General features: G+C 41.3%; 2 protein-coding genes across 2 annotated transcripts in view; one reads left to right on the plus strand and one right to left on the minus strand.

Annotated features, from left to right (window-relative positions):
* Positions 1 to 6,870, minus strand: part of LOC102540955 (uncharacterized) — an 84,736-nt gene extending 77,866 nt beyond the window's left edge. The window contains exon 1 of the mRNA XM_072966411.1: positions 6,746 to 6,870. Within this exon, the coding sequence (XP_072822512.1) occupies positions 6,746 to 6,791 (46 nt within the window). The 5' untranslated portion in view covers positions 6,792 to 6,870. The remainder of the gene's footprint in view (positions 1 to 6,745) is intronic.
* Positions 6,871 to 15,436: 8,566 nt separating this feature from the next.
* The window catches only part of LOC107035227 (coiled-coil domain-containing protein 144A-like), a 52,025-nt gene continuing 41,099 nt past the window's right edge, over positions 15,437 to 26,362 (plus strand). Inside the window, exons 1-9 of the mRNA XM_072966412.1 lie at positions 15,437 to 15,846; positions 16,524 to 16,638; positions 16,801 to 16,974; positions 19,495 to 19,601; positions 20,907 to 21,044; positions 22,500 to 22,582; positions 24,665 to 24,811; positions 25,422 to 25,473; positions 25,846 to 25,915. Of these exons, the coding sequence (XP_072822513.1) occupies positions 15,656 to 15,846; positions 16,524 to 16,638; positions 16,801 to 16,974; positions 19,495 to 19,601; positions 20,907 to 21,044; positions 22,500 to 22,582; positions 24,665 to 24,811; positions 25,422 to 25,473; positions 25,846 to 25,915 (1,077 nt within the window). The 5' untranslated portion in view covers positions 15,437 to 15,655. The remainder of the gene's footprint in view (positions 15,847 to 16,523; positions 16,639 to 16,800; positions 16,975 to 19,494; positions 19,602 to 20,906; positions 21,045 to 22,499; positions 22,583 to 24,664; positions 24,812 to 25,421; positions 25,474 to 25,845; positions 25,916 to 26,362) is intronic.

A 26,362-nucleotide genomic window follows, 5' to 3' on the forward strand; every position in this document is an offset into this window, starting at 1 on the left:
TATGACAGCTTGTAACTTAAAGTCTGTTTTATCTGATGTAAGTATAGCCACCCTTGCTCTCTTTAGGTTACTGTTTGCATGGAATATCTTTTTTCACTCCTTCACTTTCAACCATTATCTGTGTCCTTAAATCTTAAGTGGGGTCTCTTGAGGACAGCATATAGTTGGCTATTATTGTTTTCTCCGTTCAGCCAGTGTCTTTCAATTTGAGAGTTTAATCCATTTATATTTACAGTTATTATTGCTAGGGAAGGATTTACTATTGCCATTTTATTCATTATTTTTTGTTCTTCTTATAGTTCTTTTCCTCCCTTGCTGTCTGTCTTTTGTTTCTTTGATTATTTGTGTTGATATGCTTTGAATCCTTTCTATTTTTCTTTTGTGTAACCTCTATAAGGTGTTTTCTTTGTTATTATCATGGGACTTTCATAAAATATGAGTTCCATCAGGTCTGTGTTGGTGTCTCTCCCGAGACGGCCGAGAAGGAGGACTACGTGTGCGCGCGCTGTGCTGCGACGGACGCACCAGGCCGGAGATAAAACACAAACCACTTAGTGTAATGCAGGACTCCAGCCAGAGGATCTCCAGCCTCTCAGCATAGCTGCAGGACTGGCCTTCTAACCAGCCTGCACACGGTGCTATTTCTATTCCTTATGGGATCATTTTTCCAGAACTGTTTGAAAAAAAGAAAAAACGACTAAAAAAATTTTTGACACTTTTTGTAGTTTTTTCCTTAAGAGCTGTTTGTGGTTATTGAGGTTTGAAACGCTGTTTTTTGTAGGGGTTTCCACCCATTTGGAAGGATTGGAGCTTGCACCTTTTCATGTACAGCATTAAAATCTTACCTCTTTCTGGGATTTACCGGCTTAAGAGTCCAACTCAGTTTCAGTGCCCAGAAGGGCACCAGAAATTCCAGTAAATCCTCATTTGAGGAGTTTCTCTCTTGTTTACTCTGTTACCATATTGGGGAGCTTAAGTTTTTCACTTTTGGGGTTTTTGTTTGTTTGTTTTCTTTAGCCACCTTTCTTTTTCCTGGTAGACTAGGTTTATTTATCTAAGCAATAACTTCCATGTTGGTTTCAGTGGCTGGAATTAAAACAAAACAAAACAAAACAAAAAAAAGAAATTACAGGCCTGTGAAGTTGGGGGGGACTGCTATTTTCAGCAAAGATATACTTCAGGAATAAAGGCAAAATAAAGACATTTTCAGATAAAACCACACTATAAAAATGGTAGTTTTTCAGCTTGAAGGGCAATTATACAAGATGGAAATTCAAAACATGAAAAATAGTAATGTGGGTAAATATAAGAAAAATTTACTCTCTTTAAAGAACGTGATTGTCTATGGCAAAAATTATAACACTGTATTGTGCAACGTACAACACATGTAGACACAATACAAACACATAACCTGTATAAAGGACTAGAGGAGGGGAGAGTACAACTCCATATACAGTTTAAAGATTCTTAGAACTTCCAAGCGTTACATTATTAACCCTTAGTAGCCTTAGACTGCAAAAAGGTAAGAATGTATGTTGCCTAGAAGGACCATCAAAATGATGCAAAATGGAATTTTAAAAAAAGGCAAAAAAATAAATTAAAATAGAATTGTTCAAAAAAAATAATGGTTAACCCACAAGAAAGTGGGAAAAGAGGAATAGAGTAATAACAAAACAAAACAGAGATGGGACAAACGGAAAACAAATGATACAACAACATACCTTAACATCTAACCATATCATAAATCCAAGCATATCAATAAACTGGGTCAACATTCCAATTAAAAGAGAATTTCACCCTAGATAAAATAAACAACAGCCCAACATACACTCTCTAGAAGAGATACACATTAAGATATAAAATATATAAACAAAATTAACACCTTAAACAAACATTTATAGAACATTGCATACAGAATACACGTTGAAGTGCAAATGGTACATATGCCAAACAGACTATTTTGATGAACTATAAAAGTCCCAATAAATTTGGAAAAAAAAAAAAAAAAAAAAGGAAAGCTTACAGAGCATGCTTCTGACTGAGACAGGAGGGAAGAGGGCAGGGCACAGCCATTCAAGGAATGACAGCAATTAACACCAAAATGGCGTAAGTTCAATTCCCATTAGGCCTTGAGGCTCAAGATAGTGGAAGGTTTGGCTTCGAGTAGACCTTGAGCTTCATTATATCCTCACTAATATTTTAACATGAATAACATGAATAACATACCCACAGGCACCAAGACAGCTCCAAGGCTAATAGTAAAAGGTCAAAGAGTAGGCAGTGGCCAAATTCCCAGGAATCCCAGCCTCTTCCCCAGGGTAGTTAGGATGGTCCTCCCACCAGTTAACTTATGAAGCTAAGGAGCCCATAAAAAATGGCAACACGGCACCTCATGGCCCCGTCAGGCTCCCTCCTCTTCAGAGATGCCCCGCACTGTCTAGGGAGTGCGTACCTACTCTTACTTTAACCTAAGCACCCAACCCACACACCTTGTGGCCTTTCTCTTGGTGAACAGCCTACACTCTATGCAGTATGTATCTCTCTAAACAAATCTACCTTTACTCAACTGTGGCTCACTCTTTAATTCTTTCCTGCTTGAAGCCAAGAATCCACTCCTGGCCAGGCAGGTCCCAAGGGCTCAACCGAGGACCCTCCTCACACCCCACATATGTTTTTCCCTGCATCATGAAAACAAATATTTGGAAACTATAACAACACTTGTAAAGATTCCATAGGTCAAAGAAGAAATCAAATTTTGTAATGTTTCAAACTAAATGAAATATAACATATTAAAACCTGTGGAATAAAGCTAAAGCAGTAATTAACAGAACAGTTACAGCTTTAAGATGTTTACAGATGAAAGGAAAAAGAAGCAAAAATAATGCCACACACCCAACCCTTAAGAAGATGGGAAGAGGGGAGTAAAGTAAACCAAAAGTAAGTAGAAGGAAGTAAATAAACAACAGGAATTAGGAAGAGACAACAGAGGAAAAAAATCTCTTCTTTGAACAGATTAACAAAATAAAATCGGGAGAAACTACTTCCAAAATGTACCTGAAGTCATTGCAAGAGAAGACAAAGTCTAAAGTTAAAAATCAACGACACAAATGAACTTATTTACAAAACAGAAAGAGACTCAGAGAAAACAAACTTATGGTTACCAGGGCAGGATGTGGGTGGGAAGGGATAAATTGGGAGTTCCAGATTTGCGGATACTGTCTACAACATATAAAATACATACACAAATTTCTACTTAATAGCACGGGGAACTATATTCAGTATCTTGTAATAATCTATAAGAAAAAAAACAAGGACTATAGGTATGTATACATATAACTAGAACATTATGCTGAACACCAGAAACTGATAAAACATTGTAAGCTGACTATACTTAAATAAAATTTTTTTTAAATCATTTGAGTTTCAACAGACTCCAAAGTAACCCACTGGGAAAGAAAAATCTTCAGTAAATTATACTGGGACAAGCAGATATTCTTCTAAAAAATTAATAAATCACAACCCCTACCCACATAACCCCCAAAATAATTTTAGATGGCTCATGGGCCTAAGCATAAAAGCTAAAGCTTCACCAAAATAAAAAATCTTCATTCAAAAATGTTAAAAAAGAAACAAACAAAAAACTCCATTGGCAAAAATCCCCATTAAAAAAATGAATATGGAGGTAAAAAAAAAAGACACTGAATAGGGAAGCCATGGTAGAGGAAAAGGGGGATATTCACAAAATGTAGCTTATTAAAGACTCAATTCCAGAATATATAAATAAATATAAATAGTTTTTTGACCAAAAAACAAACAAAAAAACCCCAAAACAAAAAAATGGGGAAAGGATTTGAACATGCTGCAAAAGAAGATACACAAATGGCCAACTAGCACATCAAAAAGTGTTTAACACCCAAAAGTCATCAAAGAAATACAAAGTGAAAGCAAAGTGAGGTACCACTGCACACCCAACAGGCTGACTGACATTAGGATACTGGCAACACCACATGTCAGCAGAGATGTGGAATAATTAGAAATGTCAAATGTTGCTGGTCGAAGTACAAAAATGGTATACTCACTTTGGAAAATCTAACAGTTTCACTTACTACAACCTATTATGATGCAAATGAAGAAACAAGCCATAGTATATTCATGCAACAGAATTATTTCCAATAGATCTATGAGGAAAATTTCCAGTGAAGAGCTCATATAAAAATAGAAACAGAAGGGAAAAAAAAACTAAGACACTTAAAAGACATAGCATTATGAAGCAATGCCACAAGAATTTTAAAAAACAGCAAATAAGAAAAAGCATTTATAAACTAAAAATAAGATAGCTGAACCAAATATTCAAAAGATTTGGAAGACAAAGGAAATATCCCACAAACTTATTTTTTTAAAAAAAGTGAAAGTAAAATGGAAAAGAATATCTGATAATCAATTTACTACCATATGAGCAACAAAATTCTCAGGGAAGTAGAAATCCTAAAAAGTAAAAAAAAAAAAAAAAATCAACTTTGTGTTAAAAAGGTACAGAAGGCCTAGCACAGTGAATCAAAAAATTACATAACAGGGCACAACTCTTTCAAATTTAAAAACACCAAGGATAAATGAAACATTCTAAAACCTACTAGAAAGACTAAGAAAAAAATCGCAAAATACTGGTCTTAACAATACTAGAAGCTGGAGGACAACGACAACATCTTCAAAATTCTGAAAGAAACATTTTCCCAACTCAGAATTCTGTATCTAGCCCAATTATAAATCAAAAGTGAAGACAGACCAAAACATTTTCAGTATTTTAAACTACACAAAAATGATCAGTTTGGAAACCTTTGCAGGAAATGACTGAAGCATGTGCTTCATCAAAGAGCAAAGCAAGAAAAACATAAGCTCTCATAAAACAGAAAAGGAAGGGAAATTCCTACAGTGATAGCAAGGACATGTCCAGAAGAGCGGTGCCCCAGGCACAGAGAGGGACACAGGTCCAGTGTGGAGCAGGATGGGACACTGACCGGGCAGGGAGGTGTGTGGACAGACTTGGAGGAGAGCTTCTGTATAGCATGAAGTGACTTAACCAAACATACAAAGAAAATTAAGGCAATGAAATATTAGTGACTCTAGGGGAAAAAAAGGTGTAGGAAAAAGGGGAACACTGCAGCACAGCAGTAACTAAACTCTATAGAGACAATAATGAAAAGACAGAGTGTGGATTAAGCCAAAATACTATATAGGGGCGATAAGGGAAAAGGGCCAAAGTATTTTCTGTTCTGCTATAAGAAATAATTAGTACACCTGAAATAAATACCATATTATATGTTGATTTTTACCAATTTTTAAAAAAGACAAATTACACTGTTTAAAATTTCCATACATGCACATTATCCAGAAATATCAAAGAATATACTAGGGGAAAAAGGGTAAGGCATTAAAGAGATTTGACTAATATACATCATTTTCAGACTTTAACAATATATAACATTTTTAAAAGAATGTCTGTGTTACTTCAACACAAAATTTTTATGTTGAGAAACCAAACAAAAAATCGGAAGTTTCTTGTATTGGGGCTACAACAGGTAGTAAGACAAAGTTCATGCCTCAGTGAGTTTCTATTGAAAGAAAAAGACAAACAAATATGCTTATATGATGACAGGGATAACTGTTGCTCAGAAAAATGGTAAAGACAGAGACTGAGTGTCGGGGTGGTAAGAGTGGTCAGGGAAGGAAGGCAGGCAATGTATATGTGTATGTATCTATCTTTATTAACCTCGAAAAAAGGCTATTTTAGTTTTCTTATCAATCTACGGCACAAGTGAGCTAAAGCCATTTCATTCTCTTCATGACTTATTAAGTCCAGGAAAAAACCCCCCACCATATTAGCAGTAACAAATTGGCCATAAACACAGCCTTTTTTTAGGCCTGGGCATTAAACGCAAAATGTTTTTAAACTGGCTTCAATAACTGAGAAAACATTCTGTTAAAAGAAAGCCTAAAACTTTACCTATTGCTGGCCCTTTTTGTATGGGTAAATTTTCTCTCTTCAGAAGGCATCACATCTGATTCACTCTGACTCACAACAGGTTTTATGACTTCTTGGCCCTTTGGACTTGCAAGTTTTAGATGTCTCAGAACCAGTTCTTGACTAGTTATGGACAAGCAACATAGTACATGGAACCAAAAGCATTCAGTTTTGCAGCACTGAAGAGAGGAATAATCGGTTTGCAATGAAGATTTCCAGGAAACCCGTGAATCTCTACAGGACAACATATTCCCGAGTCCTGGTGAGCAGGCGAAACAAGAGAACGTGAAGGCGCACGGGCTTAAAGAGCAGGCCAGAAAACAAAGCAGCACTAGTTTTAAAAAGTTGATAGGTTTGGGGGCAGACATTTATCCTCGGGGAGGACACTTAGGAAGCTTAACGAGAGACGAAAAAGGCCCTCCAAGTGCCTCCGGGTAGCATTAGGTGCTTTCCACTTTCCTTCACTAAAATCCCCAAATTCTTGGTTTGGCGCTTGGGAGACCAAATGCCCCCTTTCTGACTCTCCATTTCTTGCCGTCATCACGTCTCTCCAGCATCTACTCCCAGCCTAAAATACTGAGTTTTACCCTACTCTCTTGACTAACTCACTTCTCTGCATCTCAGAATGCTAGTGTCCACGGAGAGCCCTGCCTCCCGAGCTGTCTCCTTCGGCGGCCAGACCCACTTCCTCCGGTGCAAGCCCTTGGGCAGCTCCATCCTTCTTACCTTGGTTACAGAAGAGGCTCCACGGCTTGGCGAAGATCAGCCCCATCGTGAGCACCTGGGCGGGCCGCGGGGTCCCTCAGCAGCAGGTGCCGCTGCGCGGGGCCCGCACCGCGGCGCTGGCCGCGGGGATCCGAGGAGAAGCCGACTGGGGCCGCGCGGGGAGGGCACTGGCTGGCGGGAAGCCGCGACCGGCCGCCCAGCTACCCGGCAGGAGGCGCCGCGCCGAGTCCCTGCCCGAGAGTCCTTCGTTCGAGCCCACTGAGCCCAACGCCGACCCGCAGTCCCCTCGGTCTGAACCCACCTACCCACCGGAGCCGCAGCCAGTCCCAAGCCCGCCTGCGCCCCGCCTCCGCCGCTTATCCCGGAAGGACGGCGCGGACGTCGGCGGGCTGATGTCGCCCCCCCGCCTCCGACGCGGCGCTTCCTCGGTTTCACTTTCGGCGGGCGGGCTCCCCGCCGCCGGATCGCGGAGGGGGGGGGCGGGGGGCGCTTGCGAGTCGCGGAGTTTCCCTGGGTGAGCCCTTCTTCTCTCTCATCGCTGTTCCGAAGTGCTTTCACTTTCTTGAGTCGCTGCTGGCTGGCAGGTGCGTCCCTGGCCCCTCAGCCTGGGGGCGGAGTGCAGTTTCTCTGGCTCAGCCGCCGCCGTTTGCCACCTTTCTGCTGCACAGAAAGCAGTGTTTCAGCTGTCACCCGGTTCAGGCTGGCAGGCAGGCTTGGGTTTGCCATGATACTTAATTCTGAATAGGGTTGACTGGGACAGGATCCATGGAATGCCAGCAGCCACAGAGTTCATGTTTGTGAATAACCTACAGTCCCCCAGTTTTGCTAACTTTTTGGTATTTTTCAGGATCCCAAATCCACAAAATAAAGCTTACTTTCTCAAGTGTTGAAAGGAAGTAATTTTCTTTCATTCAACGGGAATCCTAGGAACAGCTGTCTCCTGTTCAACAAAATAGGAAGAAAATCTACAAGTGCAGTACTTGGAGCAAGGAACTGTTGTAAACTAACTTCCCAAAGTACTTGGGGGGACTGGCTGCAGCTGGAATTGAATTCAGTTTGTTACTCAGTTAAGTAAGAGGTGTGTGTTATATGTGCATGGCAATTCGCTGCTTAATGGTTTCAGTTCCATTTTCCTTTCCGTGGTTAGCTTCTACTCTCGTTATTGCTCTTCATTTAGCTTATCATCGTCATCATTCCTTCTTACTTTTGGGGATTTTTCCACACTTCTTCTTTGGATTAGCAATACATTTCAAAAAATAAACTTTTTGTGCTTTATCAAATGTGTGTTTCTTTTATGTTGTAGTTTGTCATAACGGATTCAGAGTATTAATTCCCAAATGGCCAGAAACAAATGTCTCAAGTCTTTTCAGCAATAAATAGGAAATACCACTTTAATTCCTCTGAGCTTCAGGAGAAGAAGGAAATCAAGGAAGTAAATAACTGCCTTGCAATGTAAGAAAGGACTTTGCAAATATCTCGATTTGGGGAGGTCGTGTGGCAAGATAGCAATTAGAGAGAATGTTTTACCTGAACTACAGCTTCTGCAGTGCCTGCAGGGGTGGGGGGGGCTGATATATTAATTCTGCTTAATGTGTGACTGGGAACTGTTGCCCTAAATTACTTTCTAAAGGTTATAGATTTTAGTCAAATCCTCACGGAGAGGGTTAGATGGATAGGAAACCAGTCACAGAATCTGTAATAAAATTTTCTTAGCCAAGGTCCTTCTTTCTGAGAGTATCTACAACATGAGTGTTATCTAAGAACTCATAAAATTCAGTATCTGCTAAATGGCCTCACATTTCAAATGTCCAAACATTATTTTATTTTAATAATGAGCCAAGTGGTACCACCCCAATAATGGACTTGAAGTAGGTTTAAAAAAAAAAACTTTTATGAATCTTATTAAAGGTGTAAAACTCAGGGAAAATTGAAAGGATGTTGGATTAAATTTCTTGACACTGGAATAACAGTGGAGAATTGAAGTGACCTCTTGCCTTTCTGATAATACTACAGACAACTATAATATTTTTTTGAAGTATAGGACTCCATGCAAGGCCCTTCCTTTACTTAAGAAACTTTAATTGCTATTTCTGACTTCTTTCCAGACATCTCTATGTGGATGCCCAGTTCGCAGTGAAATGATAACTTTCTGAACCTGATCTTAGTGATGTTTACTCCTGTTAAATCAAGATTTATTGAAATCTTCCTTTATATCATGTTCTTTGCAAGGCAAAGTGAGTGAAAGATGAATTAGCCATACACTTATCTTCCAAGTGACTTTCAGTCCACTAGGATGGGTAGGAGGGACAGAAAGCATTTTTTTTTTTTTTAAATCACGTTGTGTGGTAAGGGCTAGACTGGAAACTTAGGCAAATCATTCTTTTTCTAAATGTTCATAGCATCTTATCTTTTCCTCTCTCATGGCATTATTACTTTTACCATTTAATACAGTCATTTGTCACTTCTATGACTTCAGACTTTTTTGAGGGGTAAGACATGGATATTATGTTGTGTGCTTTAAGACAAATTCTTTGAGCAGTTTTAGGATTACAGCAAAACTGGGGGAAGGGACACAGATATTTGGTGTGCTCCTTCCTCCCCCTCCCCCGCAGCTTCCCTTATTGGTAACATTCCCCCACCAGAAGGCTGCATTTGTTACCATTGCTGGACCTGCATCCAAACATCACAATCACACCAAGTCTGCAGTTTGCATTAGAAATCGTTCCTGCTGTTGTACTGTCTTTGTGTTTGGACAAATATATAATGACATGTATCTACCATTGGAATATCACAGGATACTTTTACTGCCCAGAAAGTCCTCTATGCTCTGCCTAGTCATTCCCCCCCCCCCGTGATATCTTTTTAAAAACTCTCTAACACGCTTAGCTGAGCGCCTTGCACGGGAAAGTAAGAGTAAAAGAACAACAGCAGTAGCACCATTAGCAACAAAGTCACTGAAATGTTGCTAACTGTGTGTTAGTCTCTGCTCTAGGGTTTGTGCCTGTTATTTCATTTAATCCAAACAACAGCTCTGCGAATCGGGCACTAACATTACCCCTTTCAACTGATGAAGAGACGCAGGCACAAGTTAAGTGGAATAACTTGCTCAGACTCACACAGCTCATAGCGCAGAGTCCAGAGCTGGACAGCAGGGAGTCAGCAAACACCCACTGAAGACAGAATAAATTAATATTAGGCAGCTGTTTAAAGAAAAACTTAAACACAGAAGTCTTGGAAATTCTACATCTGATACTAATGCATTTTCCTTTGCTGTTGGGGCTGCATCATTTTGGAGACTGTAACAAACTACCTCTGCATTAAAGGATTTTATTTATGTGTGGTGGGGAGCTCCTCAGTAGTGTCTCTGCCCTGAGACACGAAAGATCAACACATTTTACCCCTAGCAGTTCTTTGGTTTTGTTGTCCTGTTTTTCAGATCAGATTGTCGTCAAAGGATGGACGCTTCATTGCCTTGCTGGACTTCTTGTGTTTTACATGGAAACGTCCCCACTGCTCTGAATGTAAATCAGCGTTACCGGCAGAGCATAACAACTGACTTTACAAATTAATGGAATGCACCAAACTGGAAGTCATTTGGAAACCTGGACCCTGTTGGCCTTCTTAGTCTTTTACCTTCAGGCCCTAAGATAATCATAGCCTGTTGGAGTTAGAAGGGGCTTTGGATCATGTGATCCAACCATCTCCTTTTCCAGACAGCAGGCTCCGGTTCAAAGCAGCTCTGACCCACCTGAGGCCACACTATAAATTAGGGGAGGACAGAAATGAGGCCAATCCCGTTTAGAGATGAGATGGACATGCATGAAACAACCGGAGACTTGTTTCGAGGACAGCATGAGCTATTACCATGGAAAAAAAAAATTAGCCATTCTCTGTATTGAAGTACTCGATGGGGGCAGGGGAGGACAATACAGGGCACAGGGAACTATGTACCAGGCAGAGTGATGGGGTCCACACCAGTGACAGAGGCTAGATTTTGTGGGATTGCAGAGGAAAAAGCGGTGCATTCTGGCTGTTGTGTTCAGGGAAGCTGCCGTTTATTCATCTGATCTGTCATTTTTATCTAGCATATGCTCTGAGCATTACTCTGTATGCTGGAGAATCGGTGAACATGCTTTGTCCTCATGGCATTTATATCCTTATTGAGATTGTCTGGTCTTCATTTATTTCTGTATCATTAACAATGAAAATACAGAGACTGGGCAGGAAGTGCGGGTTGGCATCTGCTCGAAATGGAATGGTTTTTAACAGCTTTGAAGTCGATACACTTTTTTCAAAGCCCTTTTTTCCCTTCTTTCATTCTTCCTACCCCACCCCACCCCCCCAGCTCTTTCTTCCTGGACATACTGAGCTGTACTCAGCTCATAGACAATTCACAAAATATCAATGTTGGTATCATTTCCATTCTTTTTACTAAATCAGTGCATGGTGAAACCATTTTTTTCTGTGCTTTAATAGAATCAGAATGCTTTGCAATACTGTATAATGGCTCAGAAAGTTGGAATCAGAATGTGTAGGGGGATTTTTTTCAAGGAGGCTGTAGACTGTCATGTTCGTTACTTTTCTTATTTCTAATGGGGAGGAAGGAGGAAAGAAAAAGGAGACTTTTAGTTATTTGCTTTCTTAATGTGGTTTCTTTGACAGAATAACGCTTCTATATAAGCTCAAAACAAGCCCAGAGAAGAGGTGAAATTAGAGAACAGATATTTAGAATTTTAGGTCAATATCATATGTATCACGTGAGGCTGCACACATTTGAAAAATTTACTGAGCTTTTTAAAGGATTTTCCTAAGTCCATTAACTGTTTTATTATATTGCCCGTTTTCCAAAAATTAAGATTAAAGCAACATTTCCTGTCAGTGAGCAGACTGAACAGAGTAGACGCACTTGAGGCTATGCCTACCTCCTTAAAACATTTAATTTTAAGTTTAAATCCTAATTAGTAGCATCGGAGGTTTTTTTTCGTTTAACCTCCCTCCATGTTTGCTGGGCTGGCCATGGCCAGTTTGCCCACCGATCTGTTCCAAGCCTCTCTCTTGCTTGGCAGAGGTGTCAGCATTCTCAGGCTGATTTTCCCAGGTGATGTTGGCTTCCAGCTGTGCCTGGCAAATGGAGGCTGGGTGGGGAGTTAGAGGGCAGTGGGAAGGGAAAGCCAGGGTCCCGCCGCCTGCTCTCTCCCCTTGCCCACCGTGATCTATCCCTGCCGGCTGCTCTGTCCCGTCAGGGGTCGGCTTTGTGCCTGGCAGGCTCACTGTTGCTTTAGCTGCTGCTGGGTGGCTGGCATCCCTGGGCTCTGATAACGTCACTTCCCTCTGCTCACATGCGGGAGTGGGAGGGGCTGCTTCTGTGCTAACCTCTGGGTTACCTCCTCATCCCCGGTTTGACTGCTTCCACCTTCCAAATGCCACTGTAACCAATGTTACTAAGTCAATTCTGTTTTAAATATTTGGAGTGGTGTCTGTCTTCCTGAATGGTCTTGCCAGTAGTTTGATGATGACTTTCAGAATTTTCTTTATTCTAGTATAGAAGCAGAATCCCTTTCTTTGGGGCATACCAACTGGAATGGGGTGAAGAGTTTTCCTCCAAATTCATGTCTACCTGGAATCTCAGTATGTGACCGCACTTGGAAATAGGATTTTGCAGGTGTCAGTAATTACTGAGGTCATACTGAAATAGAGGGAGGTCCCCAGTCCAGTGACTGGTGTCCTTCCTTCTAAGAAGGCTGTGTTACTATGGAGGATGGGTCGAAGCTGAGTTTGGATTTAAGTTACACAGTCTGTCTCTGGCTCATCTTTGTTTCAAGGGTATGGCTCTCCCAGACATCTGGTTACAGCCCGGAGAGTCCTCGTTTTCTTCAGAATGAAATACTGTTGTGGCTCTAGTTCTGTGCTTCAGAGCCAAATCTCCAGGCTCACACCCTGTATGTTTTCAAAATTTGACGAATACTGAAAGAAAAACTTGACAGTGTGCTTGAAGCAAGTTTTTGTTTCCCTAAGCATTGAGAAACTGAGAATTTCTGTCTGCTTTTAGAGGCTTTGACCCGTCTCCTTTTACCTTTACAGCCCCAGAAAACAGGAACTATCCTGTTGACTAGATGAACTGTCGTTTTGGTCCTCTCAAGTTCCCTATTTGCTACACTGTTTCTTCTAAGGGTAGTCAAAGCTTTAACACTTTACATTTTCCCCTTAAAGGCTCTGTGCTAAGGCAGACTTGAAGCTTGGACAAATTAGATCTTGAGTCTACAACAGAAATTTGAAGGCTTTTCTTTACCTCAGTCCGCATCATTCCCCATTCAACAGAATGTGTACAGACCTTTTACACTGAGGAGGGAGAGGGCTCTGAGGACGGTGATAAAAGAAACACTGTGTTATTTTTTTCCCCTTGAATTTGTTTTCAAATCCCCTTTTCTGGTAGTTCACACATTTTCATTTTGTGGATGATGTTGGCAGGGATGACAGATTTTTAATACTGAAATGGTGTGAAAATATTTCTGATAAAACCTGGAAAACAAATCTTTCCAGCACAGCCACTTGCCAACTGTGTAGGTTACAAGTCCTTGAAGCTGTACCTTCTTGATACCTCCTTGTACTTTAATACATTGCATTGGAACCGTCTACTTAGGTTTCTCAGTCCAGAGAACAAATAAAATTTCCTCAAGGACAATAACCATTCCTTTTCATCTTCCATCCCCAGTACCTAAACACAGCTGTCATACCGTCAGCCCTCAGGAGATGCACAGTGATTTACCTTGATGGGAAAGAAGCACAAGCTGCTGTTTGAGATAAGTTAGCTAAAGGTTTTTTACAGTTTAGGTCCTGTGGCTCTTCGGTATGAAGAGCTAAATATAAAAAGAAGAGAGTTTAAAAATTTATTCATCTCCCCAATCCCACATCATCTCTCCAAAGCCACATCTCCCCAAGTCCATGTCATCTCCCCAAGTCACCATCATCTTCCCGAGCCGGCATCATCTTTCTGAGCCCACATCTCACCAAGCCCACATCATCTCCAAAAGCCCACGGCTCCCCAAGCTCACATCACATCCCCGAGCCCACATCATGCCCGCGAGGCCACGTCATCTCCCTGAGACCGCGTCATCTCCCCTGGCCCGAGACATCTCTTCAAACCCACAACTCCCCGAGCCCACTTTATCTCCTGGAGCCCACATCTTCCTAAGCCCACATTATGTGCCTGAGCCTGATTCATCTCCCTGAGCCCACATCTCCCCAAGCCTGCATCATTTCCCCAAGCCCGTATTATCTCCCCAATCAGCATAATCTCCCCATCCCAAATCTCTCCAAGCCCACATTATGTCCCCGAGGCCACATCATGTCCCCATGCACACATCATCTACCTGAGCCCACATCATCTCGCCGAGCCCGCAGCATGTCCCGAAGCCCACATCTCCCCAAGCCCACATCATCTCCCCAAGCCCACATCATCTTCCCAAACCGACATCATGTCCCAAGCCCGCATCATCTATCCAAGCCCACATCTCCCAAAGGCCACAACATCTCCCCAAGCCTGCATCATCTCACCGAGCCCATGTGTCACGGGTGTTTTTGTCTGTGTCTGTGAATGTCCTGTGAGATCACAGGACTCCTCAGGAAAGTGTGAATTTCCTCACACTAGTCTATTTGGAAAAAACACTCTTTTCAGAGGGTGCTGTACTGGATTACCTCCAAAGGTCTCATTATGTACTCGGATTATGAAATTTAAAATGACATGGGGTCGTTAATAATTGCTCATGATAATTGATTGATCCCCTCCTTCCTGCCGCTGTAGGAGTGGGCACAGAAATGCCCCTGAGAGAGTCAGCTTTACAACACTTGCCAGGTCCTGTCCACTCAAGACCAGTTCCCAGGAGTGTCGGCCACTTAGGGGGGGCAGGGGCACCCCTGCAGTTTGGACCCCGGCAGGGCCAGAAGCCATAATTAGCCAGCTGAGGGAGGAAGGATGGAGCTAGGCAGGAAGAGGAGGCCTGCCCTGCCTTCCCCGCCTCCTGCAGGCGGTCAGCCTGCAGCGTGGCCTCGCTGAGTCACTGACGTGGTGCTTTTGTAGTCACATGGTAAAAAAGTTCTCAAATGTTGTACCATGCTCCTAAATACATCTTGCCTTGATTAAAGAATTAATTGGTGGAAATAAAAGCAAAAAGTAAAATAAAAGTGAAGAAAGCGTGTAACATAAGGCTGAGCCACAGAGCAGGGTCAGCAGACATGCAGAAACACATTTTCATTTCATCTGGAGAGCGTGTATTGGTTTCTCAAGTTTGTACTTAATGATGCATATTGCCACAATCTCTGAAACCATGAAAACAGCTTTCTGCTCTTTGCATCTGCTAAAGTCCCTGGAGACTGGCTGGGGCCCAGAGGGATGCAGAAAGGAATACACTGAGAGATAAGGAGATGTAGAGGTTTTTGGTGGGGAGCTCCCTGGGGAACGAGGCCTTCAGCATCCTGTAGTTCCACCCTACTCTAACCACAGTCACATACAAACACGACTTTCTCAGGGGCAAGCCTCACTTCTGGAAATGTCCCGAAATGCTCAGCCTCCTAGCACTGACATTTGAAAGGAATCTAAAACGGCCCACAAGCCATTGCAGAGATTTGAAATGACTTAGGCTCCCACGTGCACATGGGGCACACTGGGCCTCCGGGCCTCCGTGCGCACGTGCAGGGACGCTGGCTCTGGAGGGGCAGTTGAGGGACAGTTGAGGGTCAGTTCTGTTGCTAGGCTACGAGGGTTCCGGACGAAACATTCCAAGCCTCTGAGCTTCGCAGCCAAGGTGTGGCAGCGAGATCTCTGTGGCTTTTCTGTGGCGCTAGCGCTGAGATTGGGACGTGGCAAGGGGTCAAGCGGGAAGGGGGTGGTGTTGGAAGGGGAAAGGCCGGATCATGAAGAAGGTGATTAAGTTCATGAGCTGGGTGGGCGTCAGGAATCCGGAGAGTCCTGAGCCTTTGAACATCATCGATAAGAGTGAGCTGCCAAAGCTCCACAGAGCTGCATATGTAGGCTATGATGAACCATTGCGGAAGTTGCTGTCACGTAAGAAAAATGCCGTAGACAGCAGAGACAAGAACGGCAGGTAACAGTGGCGGGACGGGAGGGGGGGCGGACCTGGGAGGAGCTGCCAACTATGGTTGTAAGACAGGAATTTTAAATTGCCTTCCCACATCAGAGATGTTGAAGTGTGAGAAAATGAACATGTTAGAATCATTGAAGTACAGGGCTGTCTCTCATCCTTGCAGCAGCAAAGTAGATATACTATCATTTTACTTAATTGAAATGTTGTCTTTGTGAAACAGTAACGGTAACAATTATATTACCTAACACTGATTGAGCTGTTATGTTGTGCAAGGAACTGCCAGACACTCTGCATAGCTTTTCATTTAAGCTTCACAGCTGCGTCCTGTGACATAACTACTACTTCATGCCCGTCTTGTTGATGAGGACACTGAGGCACAGACAGGCTAAGTGAGAGCTACTAAGGCACCGTGTTAAAGTAGAAGTCAGACCCAAGTTGAGCTCAATCTCAACGGCATGCCCTTTCTATTCAAACAGGTTGTTCTTCCATTAAAGTGGTGAGTAATAAGAGCTAATAAATATTGTTCTTTCCCCATAGAAAGAACTAAGATAAGAAGACTCAATGTTAGTTTTAAAGGGGTAGGGATAACATACTGTTGAATGTTTACAATTACATGAATAATTGTATCTTTGAACTAGTATGCTCTGATTTCCTAAGAAGTCCTCTCATGTTTGCAGGACTCCGCTACACTTAGCCTGCATCAGCGGCTGTCCAGGAGTGGTGGTTCTCCTTATCCAGTTCCATTGTGATCTGAATGCTCGTGACAAGGAAAGGACGACAGCTCTCATCAGGGTACGTAGCTGCCAACCGTGTCCACGTGAGATGGATTCGATTTAATTCCTTAGGATAAAAATTAACTTATCTCTTTTAAACATAACAAACTGATGGAACTTGGGGAATGTTAACTTGGAATGCCTGGCACTTACAGTCTGTCTCTTGGCATGATACCAACAGGCTGTACAATTCCTGAACAGGAGATGTGCCGGTATCCTGCTGGAACACGGTGCCAACCCAAACCTTGAGGACGGCAGTCAAAACACTGCTCTCCATTATGCCATCTTGGAAGAGAGTGTGTCGATTGCAACACAGCTGCTCCGCCATAATGCAAATATCGAGGCGGTAAACAAGGTATAGCTCAACTAACTTTATTTACAAGATATTTGAAATAGAGGGTCTTTTCTCGCTACAAGTGTTTTACTTATAGTAATATGTATACTGAATGCAATACATCAGGCCCTGTTATCATGGAAACAACTCCAAAGCCAAGGCCAGGGGCTAGAGGTAGTGCCCACAGAAAGGGCAGAGCTCTGTCTCCCGGCCACACTTCTACCCCAGAAGGAACAACTTCTCCTTAGGAAGTGCCTGGGAGTGGGTGGTAAGCTCAGCGCCTACAGAAGATGAAGGCTTGCAGGGAGTGAAGTGATGGCAAGGCCTGGCTGCCTGTAGGGGCAGAGGTGCTACTGGGGATGGGTGGGAGGAGGAAGGAACACAGTACCCAGAAGGGGGAGCTGGGTGACTGCACCTGGGCAGGGGAGGCAGCAAGCCACAGGCCCTGAGCACCCCAGGATCCCAGGTTCTAGAATGTGGGCAAGTGAGGTCAGGTCATGTTTGACAGCCAGCAGGGGCATTCACTTGTGCTGGTGGCCACATGGCCCTCCATGTATACCTTGGGGTCTTCCATGCTTCTATATTTCATATTCTTTTCCATTATAGTTTACTACAGGATCTTGAGTATAGTTCCCTGTAGTATATATAGTAGGACCTTGTTCTTCAACTATTTTATATATAGTAGTTTGTATCTGCTAGTCCAAAACTTCTAATTTATTCCTCCTCCACCCCCTTGCCCCTTTGGTAGCCATCAGTTTGTTTTCTATGTCTGTGAGTCAATTTCTGTTTTGTAAATAAGTTCATTTGTATCATATTTTAGAGTCCACATATCAAGTGATACCCTATGGGATTTGCCTTCCACTTTCTGACTGACCTCACTCAGTATGAGACTCTCTAGGTCCTTCCATGTTACTGCAAATGGCATTATTTCATTCTTTTTTATGGATGAGTCGTATTCAATTATATATAAGTACACCATGCAAGATGGCAGTTTTAAAGATCAAAACCCATGACATTAGTAACAAATTGGAATTGTTTTAATAATTTAGTTTTGGCCAGCTTATGAACTAATTATCCATTGATTAACAATCAGGCAGAATCGGATACAGGTAGATTGTAGTTTTAGTAGGCATTGGAAAAATTCTTGAAGGGGGTAATATAAGCCTTTTTTAATGTACTTATTTTACAATATCTTATTTTTTTAATTGAGATATTGTCGATGTACTATATTATATGTTACAGGTATACAGTTTAGTGATTCACAAATTTTTAAAGGTTATGCTCTACTTATAGTTATTATAAACTATTGGCTCTATTCCCCATGATGTACAATACATCCTTGTAGCTTATTTTATGCCTGATTGTTTATACCTCTTAATCCTTAATCCTAATTATACATTTGATTAACAACCAGGGAGAATTTGACACAGATAGATTGTAGTTTTAGTAGGCATTGGGAAAATTCTTACAGTGGGTATTATGAGTCTTAATCACAATTTTTATTACATGTTGGGCCCAGTGTTTTTGTGTGTAAGACATATGATACTAAAGAAAGGCAAGGTTTTACATACAAATACTTGATTTATACCGAACTGTTTGGAAACACAGCAAACATAAAAACACAAGTGGGCTATAGACTAAACATGGCCCAGGATATGTTCAGTTTGTCCCCACACATTGAGTCAACATTTATAATTTAGGAGACTCGTGCAGGAATCTGCATCTCAGGTCTTCTCCTGAAGAATCAAATCTGGTCCCCCTTGAGCCCAGGCTCCCAGCAGACTGCCCTGCCGGGGTGGCCCCTTCTCAGTGGGACATGTGTTCTCTGGTTTGCTGTCCTCACCTGGGACCTGCACTTACTCAGGTCACCTACATTGCTTCTGTAAGCATTTGAATTTACAATTCCTGTTGTATAATATATTTTGATAAATATTTCAAGATTTTAAAGACACTCTATATTAATTTATAGTCTATTTCATATTTTATAATAATCCCTTAAGAGTGGGATGGAATTTTTCAAATTAGAATTTATAAGTTGGTTTAAGGAAACCTGTTTCTTTACATTCAAATAATCATATTCCCATTGGAATGCCTGCAAGCTTTATGAGATTAGTCATAGCTGTAATTGGATAGGTTATGCATGTTGCAGACAGTATGGTATCTTTCTCCTCAGCGTGGCTCCTTAAAAATGTTTGAGTCAGTAGCTAAATGGTACTCTCTGGAGCCGTGTTTAGCGTGTCAGAAGTAGTCGTTGAGCAGTAAGGTAACTACAGAATGCCTGATAGACACTGCGATAGAAGCAAAGTTCTTGGAACCAGCAAATGCCTGAAGTGAGTTGCAGAGAATGACTTCACAGGGAAACTTTCGAAGAGGTCACGGAGGAGCCTGTTAAAGGGAAGGAGCACAGAGGGGCAAAGAGGAAGGGGCTGCTTGTGATTTACTTTATAGTTCATGCTTAAGTGCAGAGACTTAAGTTTTTAAATTCAGTTTTGAAATTTATATGTACTTTTGTACATTATCAACTGTTTTTCTGTTTTACAGAGTAATTTGACACCATTTTTACTCGCTGTCAAGGAGAACAAAAAGGAAATGGTCAAATTTTTGATAGAGAACGGGGCAAACGTACATGCAGTCGACAACGTGCAAAGGTACAGTAGTTTGTTCTCTCACTCTCTGATTTTCAAACCTTAATGTTGTTCTAGGGTAATAACAGCCAATCCGAAAGATTAACTTCATAAGAAGAGGATTAACTTAGAATCAACACATCATCAGTTAGGTGGAAGAACAATTATTGTGCCTGGGTGTCACAAAGAACAGTATGCAGCAGGATTCATCTTCCTTTGTAATAGTGACTGATGTCATTTGCAACCTGATTTTCTTGGCCTTGTGATCGTACAACAGTCCAGGGATTTCATTTTAGTTTTATTAGTATGGACTTTAATTTTAATTTACCTTATGAGACAGTGTTGAATTTCTTCATTCTTTTATACTTTTTTTAACCTCTTCTTGGTATATATTTTTGTCCTAAAACATGCATATTAAAGAAAGAGGATTTTGTTTCACCTTTTGGATGACTCTGCTTTAAATTACTTTCTTTGAAGGCCACTGATGTGATTAGGTTCTCACTAAGTGAGTATCACTCAGTGAATAACTATTACCAGATACTGTGGACTCATCAGTTTTTATCCTTTTTCATTTCTAGTACACTTTAATGTTTTTATTTTTAATTGATAATGGTAGAAGGAAGAAAAATAGCTGTAATTATTGAATAAACATTCCCTTTAAAGGAGACAAGTCATTGGTGGGTGATAAAGAGGAAAGAGCTGGGCTTTAGAGTCAGACGGGGTTGAATTCCCAGCTCTCCTGCTGGTCAGGGGTGTTACCTGGGGGACGTGACTTAGCAACAAATGTGTATCCTGACACTTAAAGGAGGGTCATAGTACATCCTTCAAGGGTGGCCGTGCCTAAGAAAGACCATACGTAGACTATTCAGGTCAGTGCCGGGCACACGCTTCTCAGCGTGGTTAACTGCAGCCGTGACTATTTTTACTGCCATTTTTATTCATATTACTGTTTTCAGCCTGCAAACAGCTTCTCCTCACCTGACCTCTAGCTGATTTTAAAGTATTAAATTTCAGACTAGGGAAGAAATGGGGAATCCTTTGTTTAAATCTTTCCCTACTTCAGACAAGTGACCTCAGCATCCTTTCCTGTCCATCAGAGGACTTTAAATTAGGACCTTCTGCTGTGTGCTACCCACGTAGGACAGGAGGCTTCTTTTTGTCCCTCCATTTTGGCCTTGGAGGTAATTTGCAAAGATGAGCACTTGAGCATGTAAATGGTCAGTTCTCCAGGGGTGGGCAGGATATTAACTTGGTAAAATAAATCAAATTAACTGTTTAAGTTAAGCTAACTAAGTTCCTAAGGGTGAAGTTACCTCTTTTGTATTTTAGATCAGCGCTCATACTTGCTGTATTTCATGACTCACCGGACATAGTCAAGTTACTTCTTCAGAAAAGTGTTAGTCCCTATTCTCAAGATTCACGTGGATGGTCTGCTGAGCAATATGCTTATTCTAATGGGTTTGAACAGTAAGTGTTTACATTAAAAGGCCAAGTATCTCTTAACTGAGGTAGGAAGTGACCTAACTGTAACTTGTTATGTGACAGGTGATAGTTCCTAGTTGGGAGCAGGCACTTTGGGGATGGCAGTGAGACCCTCCACATCATGAGCTGGAAACCAGCAAAAGGCCAGGCTAGTGAGATGGAGCAGTGGGCACAGGGTTCTTTATCTCAGGCTTTGTAAGACCTTTATCCTTAGGGATCCTATTGTTCTCCATTTCATTCCAGTGTAACCCGTGTGCATGGGGGTACAAACAATATCACATATCTGATTTTTCTAATTATTTGGGTCTTGAAATGTTTAGTTGAGCAGAAAATCCTGTATTTTCCTTTGGGGACTTTATTCTATAATCTTCATTTTGAATTTTCCAAGAGCCTCAGGGATTCCCTGAGATCGCAGTGACAGTCCTCTCCCACAAGGCATTAGGGCAGGGTGAGGGCGCTCTAATCATTCTCTTGTTTCCCTTGATTCTGTTGCTGCAGTGTTGGTACTAAAACTGGTTTTAACAGGATCTCCTTGGCAGCTGAGTCTGGGGTCTGGACGTTGCTCTCTAAAGACCCTTAATAAAATTTTAAAAGAAGAAAAGGAAAAAGAAACTGGTCCTGCAGTCGGGTCATGACTGACCTCTGCTCCCGGGATGCCTGTGCTGATCCAGTTTCCGTGGTCTCCGTGGTGATCGACACGTAAACTTCAGCGTGACGGCTTGTTTAGTTCTCATACATAAGCTTGTATGAGGTCAAATGTTTATGAATAAATTTAGCTACAAATTATATAGTAGCTGAGGTGCCCTGAATTATAAACCACGAAGAACAGCTAATCACCATAATTTGTAACATTGTCCTGAAAACTGCCACATTTAAATATTACACTTGTGAAAAATACACACATTGGGTTTTATTTGGGATTCTCAAATAGTTCCAGCATTAAAGTTCAAAAACAAATTATTCCATTCTTCCACACTTTCTCTGAGCATCTGGGGGATACATTATCTCATTCAATCTTCATAATACTGTTATGAGTATTAGTAACTAACTGCCTAAGAAGACAGTAAGATCCCATTTCTATAAAGGAAGTCTTTGAGCTGAAGAGAAGCAACTTTCGCAGGGACAATTAACAGTTGGTTATAGAGCTGGGGCTTCTGAGTTTGAGACACTTTCCGTATGTCTGGCTCACTCTAGATAACTTACTGAGCTGTACTGCCCTCAGTTCCTGACTACTTCACTTTACTTTTTTTTTCTTCTTTAATTATACATGCTAAATTTAAGTGTTTGTAGATTGTACAAATTTGAAGTATATGGGACAATTGAAGTTTTGATATCTCTGATATTATCTGAAATAATCTAAGAATTTTATATATTTGGTAATTATTTTTCATATTAACATTCAAATAGTAATATTTATTTATCACATTATTTTATATATAGCATTTACCAGCTGATTGTCGACTACAGAGAAGGAAAGATACCAAAAACTCCCTCTCAAAACAGTGATCTGGGACAGAGTTCTGGTAATAAGTTACTCTTGTTGGTCCTACCATAGATAAGGAAGAAAGATTGAGGAACTTTTGATAATGAAAGAGCAGTGAATAATGCCAGTGTGTAAATTTCATGTATGTTTTAATTTTTTAAGTAAGTTTTTCTTAATGGTCTAGTATTCAGAATTATTTAAGAAGTTAATTGTAGGTAATTTAAAATCTGAGACAATACTGTCTGAAAAGAAATTCATTTATTTAATCATAGCCCCTGAAATCCCATATTATATCTTTGTGTAAATAAGAAAAATGTTTTTTAACTTTGTTGTACATTTTCCCTAACATTGTAACAAAGTGGCCTTGTTATAGAACTGGATCTTTAGTTTTTATAGCGAATGGATTACATTGGGTAAATGAATGCTAGTTATTGCATAGTGATTAATCTCACTAAAAAAGTTACTGTCTTTAAAACGGAACTCGGCAGTGCCTTCCTGGTGCTATAAACAAATGGCCAACATTTAGAACTGCACAAGTGGGCCAGTGTGCAGCATACTAATAAGAGATTGTTTTTTGAAGATACCGAGTGTTAGCGCAGAAGTCAGGAAAGCAGAGCCTTGTTGAGAATCACTGATTACTTTCTGCATCCTTACGCCAACAAGGTCCCACTCGGTTACCAGTTTCATTCCTCATAAGTGCAGACAGAATGCGATATGTTGACTTCAAGAGAGTGAGATGTTTTCTTCTTTTTTGGGGGGATACTTGTCTTGAGACTATAGTTTTGTTAGGACAAGATTCTTTGTTGCCATTAGTTAAAGGGTTGTCATAATAAATACTCAAATAGCACAACTCAGGACTCAACAAATTGCAATAAAAGCAGAGAAGGGCTTCACATAAGGAAATAAAAAACAAAAAACAAAAAACGACTGTGTTGCCTAGATGTGACCCCTAGCGTGCTGTTCAGTCTGAACTGTATGAGGGCACCTTAAACTTGGTAGACCTCGATCAAGCAGAGAACTTCTGTTGTAGGAAATACAGAGATGGAATAGACAGAGTTTTGGTCTTCAAGGTGCCCATAACACAATAGAGTTTCCCTGGTTAGTGTCTGTATTTGTTTAAAAACAGAATTGTCAAATAAACATTCTTATCTGTGAATTCACCCACTTGACAGATGACTGTCAAGTGTGTTTTAGGTACTAAGCACCACTCTGACGTTACAGAATGCAAACAGGTCAAAAGCGCAGTTCCTGGCCTCCAGGAGCTCGTTACTGTCATCACCATTTTTATGATTGACTTTATTTTATTCTGTGCTTATTGTGTCCCAGAGCCCATTAGGACTTTGTAACTGTCTTTATGTATTTTTTTATTATTTAATATGTGCCAGATACTTTAAGTCCATGGTGAGGAAGGGAGTGTTTTAAAAATGGGTAGGATGTCAGGTAAGCATGCAGAGTGAGTAGAAGTTTGCCAGGGAAGGAGGCAGGACAGTGTTTGGTGGGCAGAACATCTTTCAAGATTACATTTGGCAGAAAGGACAGCAGTGCAAACGCTAAGATGTGCTGGTGAACTTTGCAGGATCTATGAGTTTCCTTTTGTTGGTGCAAAAAGGATGCTGTAGGAATGGTTTGGAATGAGGTGACTACCTAGCTCAGGCACGCTTCTGAAAGCCTTTCTAGTACTATGGGAAGGAGGAGGTCTGCTGTAGACCTTAGGAAATTTGTCAGAATGCTTTCAGCTGCAAATAATAATAGGAGACCTAAGTAACAGTGTCTACAGCAACAGGAACCAGGGTTGTTTAGAAGGTTCGCTGATGTCATCAGGATCCCAGATGCTGTCCCTCCTTCAGCAGTGAGGCTGCTGGTGTTTGATGTCGCCTTTCCTGGTCTGCTGATTGGCAGCAGCTCCAAGCTTCATGTTCTCACATGACAGTATCCGCAGGCGAGGAGGGCTGCTTCTTTCTGCATATTTTCTGTTAACTAGGAAGAAAACAGAGACGCTTCCGGTAGACTTCCCCTAGCATCTCACTGGCTGGGTTACATCACATGCTCATTCCTAAACACCACTGGGGAAGGAGATGTATTTACTCTGATGACCGCAGAATAATCATTTCTCTTTTTGCAGCTGAGAAGTTACCTTCTTCACATACTGGGGCAGAAAATACCCAAGAAAATTTGCAGTTGTCCAGCAAGGACAACGAAGAAGACATGGTTGTCGAGCTGGGAGCCAGCAATGGCAGCAGCACGGATTCACTGAACAGTTTTGAGACGAGTAAGGAGATGTGATTTGAATCTTAGGGTTTCCTGGTTATGACACAAAGCAGGGATGCACAAGCTTTTTCTATAAAGGGCCAGAGAGTCAATATTTTAGGCCATGTAGTGTCAGTCACATCTCCTCATGTGTGACATTGCAGTGTGAAAACAGCCCTAGACCATATGTGAGTGAATAGGGATGACTGTGCCCAGATAACACGAGGCTGACAAAGCCGAATGGCAGGGTGGGTTTGTTCCATGGGTATCATCCAGAAACACCGCGCTGTGTGAGCTTGACATTGTCAGTTTCTGATACTGATTCTACTAGTGATTATCATTTTTTTGTGAGTCTCATAAACTTCGGTTGGGATTTTGGTCCTTGTAAGCAGCAGTTTACTTTAAGATACAAAATTTTGATAAATAACTTTTTTTTCATAAATGTAAAGGAGGGGAAGTAGTTTTTATGCATTAATTACCCACCAGGAGTATACTCAATATTCTCCCGAGTGTGCAGTCTCCAGTTGTGGTCTCAAAGGAATGCTTTTTAAGAAAATATTGGTCTTATACTTTTAATATTCTGTATTTTTCTATTGCTGATACAAAATCTATTTTACTTTTCTCTTTAACAGAAATTTTAAAGGTTAAGTTTCCACCGAGGTTTGAAGATCTCTCTATAAGCAGGTAGGATTTTGTGGATTTTTAAAAATTATATCTTGACTAAGGGAACACAGAGAAAAGAAACAAGGTTTGTTGAGTGTCCTACTCTGGGTTAGACACTGTGTTGTGTGCTTCACATTTGTTACCTCATACAGTCACCGCAACAGCTTTGCCGAGTAGCTGTGCTGTTGTAGCTGACTTCTAGTCAGTTAGGCAACTGTAGTTCAAGGAGGTTGACTAGTTGACCCATGATTCCAAGGTTAAGAAGTAGTTGACCTGTGACTTGACCATCAGGCAGCCTGGCTCCCAAATCTGCTTTCTTATCCCTCACCATAGACTTTTGTTTGTTTAAAGAAATGAACTCACTCATTTTTGATGTGTATTTTTGCTCCAAAGTGTTTCATCCATACCTTGTATTGATGAATCATGGCATTCAGCAGATGATGACGCAGATCTTGCTCCCAAGGTAAAGTGCTCTCTTGTGAAATTAATTTTTCTGCTCTGAATTTAGTTTTGTGTAGTATTTACTCTTCAAATTTGGCAGTGGTCTGCCTATCATTGTTCTATGTTTGTGTTGGAAAGTTGGTCAGAGTAAACCATTTTATAAAAATACGGCAGGTTGATTTTTTTTCTTTTCTTACTTTGGTAAATACTGAAGATGAGGCTGAAGCAAAATGGACCAGAAAGTATATAGTGACAGGAAAACTGTGCTGTGAAAAGGTTTCCCACGATAGAGGAAGTGTGAAGCTTGGCCAAGGATAGGGGTTCTTTGACATTTAAACCACACGGATGGCACTTGTATAATACTCGTGCCTCAGGGGCATCTTCAGTGCCCCCAGCTGCTTACTGTGATAATCACGGGCTCTTCCTGGGGGCTTTCAGTTCCAAAACTACGTAGCCTGTGTCTTTTTTT

The sequence above is a fragment of the Vicugna pacos genome, chromosome 9 (assembly GCF_048564905.1).
Source record: "Vicugna pacos chromosome 9, VicPac4, whole genome shotgun sequence".
In the NCBI taxonomy this organism is placed as follows: domain Eukaryota; kingdom Metazoa; phylum Chordata; class Mammalia; order Artiodactyla; family Camelidae; genus Vicugna; species Vicugna pacos.